Raw genomic sequence first — 9,421 nt, 5'->3', positions numbered from 1 at the left:
ACTTTTTCAATTTTCCCCGAAACACCTCAAATTATCCTACGGACCTCCAAATCTGAATCCAGACACACGCCTAAGTCCAAAATCACCATACAAAGCTGTTGGGATCACCCACGACCCATTCCGGGGCCGTTTACTCAAAAGTCCAATTCCGGTCCAATTTTCACTGTTTAAACTTCCAAAACTAGGTTCCTTCTTCCAGTTCAACTCTGATTCATCCGGAAACTGATTCCAATCATGCACACAAGTTGATATACATAATGTGAAGCTGCTCGAGGACTCAAACTACCGAATCGGGCGCAATTGCTCAAAACGACCAGTCGGGTCGTTACAAGCCCAAAGGACCTAGGTGCATTGGACCATAAGAAGATGACATTTTGGGAGCAGGAAATTACACTTAATAACCTTAATAATTGATGGTCTTAATTTTTTTGATCCCCACTAGACCCATGGGCAAACCTTTATAGCCAAAAGTTAAAAAATGGTAAAAATAGCACTGTCTTGCCAGTTTTTGGACTGGTCATTCAAAAATAGTCAGCGTTTTCCAAGTCATTGAAAAATAGACACTTTTTTGCTGCAACAGAGACCGGTCCAGCATAATATACTGGAGTTCGGTGCACCTGTGTATGAACTTCCAGCATATTTTGCTGGACCGGTATACTTTGCTGGCTCCAGTATAATATACTGGAGAGTAGAGCACCGATGCTCCAAACTCCGATATATTATGCTGGACCGGTATATTATGCTGGAACTCCATATATTGGAACTCTAGTATATTATGCTGGAGTATTTTTCCGAATTTTGAACAGTGTTTTCGTTCAAATTTATCTTTACATGAAAAGTGGCTAAATTTTCATTACCTTTGAAAATATGACTATTTTTGAATGATCACTTGTAGATCTAGCTATTTTTTAATTTTTCCCCAAAAAGTGTTGCCCATCGGATAAGCGAGGGGCAACACTTGTTAACTTAGAAGTTTTACTCATGAGACAAGTGAGGTCAAAAAATCAGCACATAAATGTGCTATTTGTGCAGATCACCCTTTTGGGACCGTTTAAGTTGTGACCCGTTAAGATAAGATTTGCAAGCAGGTTGCAGCCAGCATTAAGTAAAGATTTCAAATTGATGAGCAAAACTTCCCTTGTCACAAAAATCGTCAGAACCTGGCCAAATTCTAACAATGCAATTTTGCCACGGATTCAAATTGATTGACAAAACTTCCCTTGTCACAAGTCATCATAATTTTTTTTTCTAAAGATATATCTTTCCAAATTGTTAATAGAGAATGGGACAGCTCTCTGCAAAAAGGGGTCCTACTGCATATTCGATTGTGCAATTCTGCAATTGAATTTTATATATTCAAAATTTACTGGTACTGTCACTAATGAACTGGTTGAATGAGCATTTTTTATTACCCATGATCTTCAGGAAGCACGAGTTATGTTTTCAAATTGTAACGTCCGGGTTTTGTGGTTATTTATTCATTTCTTGTAATTCTTCTCGTGAAAGTTCATATTAATTTCCAAATCTTCCCTTATTGTTCTAATGGTGGAGTGTTAATTAAATGAGACGTTTAAAGAGAGATAAATGATAGCACCATAAAGCACCATCGTTTAGGTCTAATTAGTCATTTATAGATATCTTTTGTTATATTACGTGTTATAGATACCTTTTATGTTTTTATACAATGTATTTTATGTATTTAAGTTGTTGTATTCATTAATACAATAGAAAATATAGGCATTAAAAAGGGAATTTCAGCTAAGTTTGATATGTATTTAACTGTATTCAAGCGGCATTAATGTGAATACAGTAACGTATTTGCGCAAAATGTGGAAGGTTAAACTAGTTAAAAACGGAAGGAAATCAAATCACATGATATTCTCCTAATTTAACTCAACGAACAAAATCTGCCATATTTTTACAGTAGAGCTTGGTACTGCACAGGTTTCTACAGTTGAGCTTGGTACTGCACGGGTCAACAAGGAGAGTTCTGACATCAAGGAACTAAAAGAACAGGTTTCAAAATTGCCATATTTTTTGTTTATCAGTGAACTTATAGGCATGAACTGCTTTTCCCTTCTACAATGTAGATAACAAAAAGACAATTCTTTTCTTCAAAAGATGTAGTCCAGAAGAATTGCATTTGGATTTTAAGTTCTAGTACAAATTGCCGGTCTTAAGGCAGCCTTAGCAAGGAAGGAAGAAGAGCAAGGGCGCCGCCCAACTTCCAGATCAAGTACTCCAGAAAGAGTCAGAATAGGATCGTGCGGATCTTCTCTTTCTTCTAGTTGCCAGAGTATGGTAGACCTTTCAAGCCATCATAGCCAGAGCATGAATACAACTGAATACAATCATTTTTTAAATACAATTACCATTAATACATAGGAATACAACTAAATTCAAACACATACAAGACATATTTTTCCGAAGATCTGATATGAATGCAACTGAATATAACTAAAAACATGCTGCAAAAACTATTCGTATACATCAGAATACAACTAACAAAGTTGTATTATATGTAATTTTAATATGTATTGTCATGACGTATCCTTCTAATGTTTTTGTTAGCCTCCTGTAGCATAAAGTACAGCAGACTTTTGATAAGTTCTGCACTAATTACAGTTGATATTCTGCTGGTCTAAATATATGATGTATTCATCTATATGCTAATAGTTCAGTTGTATGTAAGTTAGTAATTCAGCATTATACATTTGGTAATTCAGTTATATGTGCTCAAAACTTATATTTCTATTTTTAAATATAGGTAGTACCATCAACTGAATACTTACATACGGTCAACAATGGTGGGAGGAATTACACAGTCTGCCTGTTAGAGAAAAAATGTGTTTGTGGGAGGTTCCAAGTTGATGAATTGTCATGCCTACATGCTTGGACTGTATTGAAGAGCAAGTTTCTAATGCCAGAAGAATATTTCTCTAACTATTACAAACCAAATACAATTGTAATGACATACGATGTGTCAATGTACCCGCTACCGAACAGAAATGACTGGAATATACCAGAACATGTTGCAGAAGAGGTTGTACTACCATCCAAATGGAAAATACCTCCTGGAAGGCCAAAGAAGAAGCGCGATAAAACTTTAACTGAATTGTTGCAGCAGAAAAATCAACATTCATGTAGCATACGTGGGCAGGGAGGATATAACAAGCGAACGTGTAGAAATGCTCCACATAATAAATAGTTAACACTCTGACATGTATTGGTGCTTCAACGATTTGTCAATACTTATGATGACATTGTCAAGTAATAAATTCTCATTGTCAAGAAATATATTCTGAAATGACTTTCGTGAATAGATTATGAATACATATAGTTGCCTTAATGTGTTGGATACAATCGAATATAACCTTGTCCACATATACTTTGACAGTTTATTATAGACAGTGCCGGAGTTATATACATAACTAGTCAGAATTCATCGGAATATATCTATATACTCAGCTGTAATATAACAATTTTATTAAGTCTGGATTTATATTCTCTAACTAGAGAATAACCTGTTTAATACATCTGAATTTATATTCTTTTTCAAGTATTAACTGAATTTGAAAGATACATATTAAATTCAGTATAGGTGAATACATAGAAATGACAACTGAATACCTATACAGTTGAGTAGAACTGAGTATAGATGAATACTAAAAAATACAACTGAATATAGCTGAAGTATTTTTATGAATAATACAGTTGAGTAGACTGAATGTAGATGAATATAACAAAATACAAATGAATACAGATGAATAATACACTTGAATACAACTAACTACTGCTGAATAAAACAGTTGAATACAACTGACTACAGTTGAATACAACTGAATACGTATAACATGTTTAATACATCTGAATTTGTATTTTTTAATATGTATTAACTGAACTTGAAAGATACATATAAATGAATGCTGCTGAATACAACTGAATGCAGCTGAATAATACAGTTAAATACAACTGAATACACCTGAATTCAGAAAAATACATCTGAATTCTTTAATATAACCTACCATTAGAATACATAAAGTTTCTGACTTTGATATTTACATGTTCAATACCTAAAACCTGTTCAAGCAAAGTTACTTGGTATTGATACATACTTGAATCCTATAAGATAAATATGAATACAAACTGAAGAATAAGCATGAATACTGTTACGCAACGCCTTCCTGATGATCTTTGGAAGGGCAACGTAAGGCTAAGCAACCGATGTCAGTGCGGTTGCTGTCCGCCAATGAGGTCCTCGCCGCACGCTAGACTAGATTGTCAGTGCCGTGCGGGAAAACCAATGTCGTGGGCAATTGCGGAAGCTTGAGAGAGAATTGGGTTTTGAATGCTGATGATGATTTTATTGATGACTGAAAATGATGATTACAATGATGTGGTGTCGAGGGGGAGAGACACCAGAAAATGCTGATTGAAATGTTTGATTGTTTGGTCCCCCTTAATAATGCTTAAAAAAAATAAACCAACATTACAAGACTAGTCCTAATAAAGCTGTAGAAGCACACTGAAATGAAAATGATGAAAACTAGTCTATGATTACAATGAAAAGGACTTAGATTATTACAAGGAAAAACTAAGTCCGATGGCAGCATCCTTGTCTTGCGGGTCAGGGTCTGCGCGCGCGTTGCTGTGGGCGCGCGCGACACTTGATGTGCTGGCCTGAGGCTGGGCACTGGTGCTTGGCATCAGGGTCTGTGCGCGAGGCGCTGTTGGAATGGGCCTGCAGCTGGGCGCTGGCGAGGCATCAGGATCTGCGCGCGCGGCATTGTCAGGGCGCGCGGCGCTGTTGTCATTGGCCAGCCCTTGGGCGCTGGCGAGAGGCATCGGTGGGGCGACAGAGGCACATGCGCGCTTGTCGCTTGGCGCAGCCAAGACCACGGGGCCGACCATGGCGCTAGGCATTGTGAGGCTTGCTAGGCCGCCATGGGGCGCGGCCAAGGGGTCATGGGGCATGTCTGGAAAGCAGCCCATGACATTCTCCCCCACCTGAGTTGGCGCCGTCCTCGGAGCCTTATGATGATGATGATGATGATGATGATTCTGATGGTTGTTGGATGGGAGGTCTGCGCCCCTCTGTTCTTTGAGCTTGCTGTTGTAGCGAAGCAATGATTGCATGCGGCTGACATGGAAGACTGGATGGATCTTCCACCAGGATGGAGTTTTGACCTGGTATGTGGACTTCCCAATGCGTTTTGCAATGGGCAGGGGCCCAATGTATTTTTGTTGCAGGCGAGGGTCATGGGTCCTTTCTGCAAACAAGTACCGCTTTGGGATGCATAGCATTACTTTGTCCCCTGGTTGATGTTGGGCAAAGCAAAGATTTTGTTCGGTGAACCTTTTTGCCCGCTCTTGGGCCCTGATGAGATAGCTCCGCACTATCTCCATGTTGCGCTCCCATTCGCTCGAGAAGTTGGCAGCTCGAGGAGATTTCGGCATGGTTGAGGCATTCACCGTTTGCGGGAGAAGCGGTTGCTGTCCGGTAACAATTTCAAAAGGGCTCTTGTTTGTATGATGGCTCTTTTGAGAATTGAAACACAGTTGAGCAGCATCCAGGAGCTTCACCCAATGCTTCTGTGATCCGGTTGCGAAGTTGCGGAGATATTCCTCCAGCATGTCATCGAACCGGTCTGTCTGGCCATCCGATGGTGGATGGATGGATGTGTTGTGACTCAATGTTGACCCAAAGCACCTGAAGAGGTGGGTCCAAAAGTTGCTAGTGAAGCGTGAGTCGCGCCTACTAACAATGTTCTTGGGCAGGCCCCAATGTTTGACAATGTGCGAGAAGAAGAGTCGAGCTGTATCTTCTGCTGAGATGTTTTGCGGGGCTGCTATGAAAGTTGCATAGTCTGAGAATTGATCTATGACAACCATGATGGATGCAAGATTGCCGACTTGGGGCAATCCCGTGATGAATCTGAGGGAAACACTTTCCCATGGTCTCTGAGGGACATGTAATGGCTGCGAGGGTCCCGGCTGTGATGAGTGATCCGACTTGTCCTTGTGGCATGGCTGACAAGTCTTCACACGATGATGAGCGTCACCAGTCTTTTGAGGCCGATGACATGATGGCTGATTGTTGCTGCGAAGGGTAGCCTGAACCTGAGGTTCATGTCTGTTGACTACCTTCTCCAACTGCATGGCCGAGATGTTTTCAGCGGCCATCATTATAGGAAAGCATGGTATGGTGCAGGGCTTGGCCCCGTTTTCTCCCATCATCAGGAGCATGTTGGCAAATGGTACTGGAATGGTGTTGGTTTGCCTCATGAACTCCAAACCCACTATGATGTCGAAGTCATCTATGATTGCGATGCGCAGGTCGATGCTTCCTTTGTATGGGCCAAGTTTCACTGGGACATTTGTAGCTGTTCCACCCAATGTCTGAGGTGGTGAGTTGATAGCCTTGACGCGGCCTTTGCTCTTTTGTACCACAAGACCTAGGCGCTCTACTTGCGTTGATGACAAGTAGTTATGGGTGGCACCCGTGTCTATCAATGCGTGAAGGGGCTTGCCGTTCACTTTCAATTCGACGAACATTAGGGTCCTCGCTTGCTTAGGAGGTCCTTCGTCCATCTTTTCTTTCCCTTTCCTGGTGATCGGGACTGATGTTTTCTTAGGAGGACATGCACTGGTCCCCGCTAAGGCATGAGGGATAGAGCCAACAATTGCATTGAAGGCGCCTACCTGGTTGTCTTCAGATGTGTCTGATGCATCTGTCTCATCCTCGACAGTCTGATGAGCATTGACCTTGATGTTTGGGCATTCATTGTTCCAATGTGCCCCGCCGCAATGACGGCATTCTGAGGGAGGCTTTCTCCCCTGATTGTTGTTGATGGATGCAGCACTGTTGCTGTTGGAGGGAGGAGTCTTAGTTTTGGATGCACTCCGATCTCCCCCACTTTTGCTTGGGCCACCATTGCTGGGATGGTGCCCGTTGAATCCCCCTCGGACAGACGGCTGGGGCCTGTCGTTCTGAGTTCCCAAATGATAGTCGCCAAGGCATTCTGCAGCTTGAATGGCCTTGGGCAGGGTGTCTACCCGTTGTCGCTGTAGTTCCATACGGGCATGAGGTTTCAAACCTTCTATGAATGCGAAGAGTTTGTCTTTGTCCCCCATGTCGCGTATGTTTAGCATGAGTGCGGAGAATTCGCGCACGTACTCCCTCACTGATCTGGTGTGGCGGAGGTCCCGTAGCTTTCTCCTTGCATTGTATTCCACGTTTTCGGGAAAGAATTGCAGGCGTATGGCTACCTTCAATTCGTCCCATGTCTGGAGAGTATCTTCACCGGCCTTGATGGCTTCGTATTTGACCCGCCACCAAAGTTTGGCATCGCCCTGAAGATACATGGCAGCAGTCGCTACCTTTTTGGATTCCTCCAAATGGCCCACGGCATCGAAGTATTGTTCGATGTCGAAGATGAAGTTTTCCACTTCTTTAGCATCCCGGGATCCGTCGTATGGCTTTGGCTCCGGTATCTTAAGCTTTTGTGGAATGGGGGTGAGGTTTGCTGCACCCCTGATGTGATGGTCGCCTTCTCGAAGTAGGCTCTGTAAGGCAGCATTGACAACGTTGAGCTTGTCTGTCAAGTCGTTTATGGTTTGCTGCATGGCAGTTAGTCTGTCTGCCTCATGTTGCTGATGGGCTAAATCGTCGGCACGCTCCTGTTGGAGGTCCTCAAATTTGCCATGAATATTGGCAGTTTCGATGGCTGCCGTTTGTCGGTCCTCGTCGGAGTCACGACTGATGTTTGCAATGTCATTTTCGGCCTGCCGCATTCGGCGGTCCAGGTCGTCCAACCTTTGCACTAGGTTGTTGCTTTGATCAGGCACCGTTTCTACGATGGGTCGTAATCGGTCAACCGTCTCTTCTAGGGATGCTAGACGCTCCCCATGATTCACCATGGTCAGAAATGGTGATGATGGCAAATGTTTTCCCTCGTCCGATGTCGAGCCTAGGCTCTGATACCAACTGTTACGCAACGCCTTCCTGATGATCTTTGGAAGGGCAACGTAAGGCTAAGCAACCGATGTCAGTGCGGTTGCTGTCCGCCAATGAGGTCCTCGCCGCACGCTAGACTAGATTGTCAGTGCCGTGCGGGAAAACCAATGTCGTGGGCAATTGCGGAAGCTTGAGAGAGAATTGGGTTTTGAATGCTGATGATGATTTTATTGATGACTGAAAATGATGATTACAATGATGTGGTGTCGAGGGGGAGAGACACCAGAAAATGCTGATTGAAATGTTTGATTGTTTGGTCCCCCTTAATAATGCTTAAAAAAAATAAACCAACATTACAAGACTAGTCCTAATAAAGCTGTAGAAGCACACTGAAATGAAAATGATGAAAACTAGTCTATGATTACAATGAAAAGGACTTAGATTATTACAAGGAAAAACTAAGTCCGATGGCAGCATCCTTGTCTTGCGGGTCAGGGTCTGCGCGCGCGTTGCTGTGGGCGCGCGCGACACTTGATGTGCTGGCCTGAGGCTGGGCACTGGTGCTTGGCATCAGGGTCTGTGCGCGAGGCGCTGTTGGAATGGGCCTGCAGCTGGGCGCTGGCGAGGCATCAGGATCTGCGCGCGCGGCATTGTCAGGGCGCGCGGCGCTGTTGTCATTGGCCAGCCCTTGGGCGCTGGCGAGAGGCATCGGTGGGGCGACAGAGGCACATGCGCGCTTGTCGCTTGGCGCAGCCAAGACCACGGGGCCGACCATGGCGCTAGGCATTGTGAGGCTTGCTAGGCCGCCATGGGGCGCGGCCAAGGGGTCATGGGGCATGTCTGGAAAGCAGCCCATGACAATACTTATGAACACCAGTGAAACAACGATTGAAAAGTTGCAATCGTCATACACGAACACTGTTGATAAAGTGATAAGTTTTTCAAATTAACTACCATCTTCACCAAAATTCATACTCAAAACAGTATTCTTCTTCAAACTACATTCCAAAACTACATTAACCTAAAGCTACTCTAACACTATCTGCATCTTTGAATCTGACTCCGTGATTTGGCTAGCAATCTTTGAAGTTGCTTCATTCTCGCTTATGGCATCAGCGTCTATCTTCCGCATAGCATAGTCCCAGAGGAGAGCACCATATCTTTGACGGAGTAGATTGAAATCAAATGCTGTTTGTGGAATCTCACCAAGAGTGCTCAGAAACTCTGCGTATGCTGAAACATGCACCCCACAATCCCTAAAAAATAATTGATTGAAACAATTAAATCTAATTCATACAATTAGATTTGTATATAACATACAAGAATGATGATTGAATACTTACATGCTCCCAGCTTTCTGTTGAGGCAGATATGATATGAAAAAAACTTCAAAGGGATCATACAGAGAAATACATATGAATAATACAGTTGAATACAACTGTCTATAGGTGAATAAAACAGCCG

The 9,421-nt window shown here is 42.9% G+C and overlaps 1 protein-coding gene across 1 annotated transcript; it reads left to right on the top strand.

Moving 5' to 3' along the window:
* Nucleotides 1-1,827: 1,827 nt before the first annotated feature.
* On the top strand, nucleotides 1,828-3,208 carry LOC104239495 (uncharacterized). The gene is made up of 3 exons (XM_070148215.1): nucleotides 1,828-1,836; nucleotides 1,945-2,016; nucleotides 2,768-3,208. The coding sequence occupies exons 1-3, from the start codon at nucleotides 1,828-1,830 to the stop codon at nucleotides 3,206-3,208; spliced, it is 522 nt and encodes a 173-aa protein (XP_070004316.1).
* Nucleotides 3,209-9,421: the final 6,213 nt, after the last annotated feature.

The sequence above is a fragment of the Nicotiana sylvestris genome, chromosome 6 (genome assembly GCF_000393655.2).
Source record: "Nicotiana sylvestris chromosome 6, ASM39365v2, whole genome shotgun sequence".
NCBI lineage: Eukaryota > Viridiplantae > Streptophyta > Magnoliopsida > Solanales > Solanaceae > Nicotiana > Nicotiana sylvestris.
Note: the sequence above shows the minus strand (reverse complement) of the source record. Positions and strands in the feature narration are given on the sequence as shown.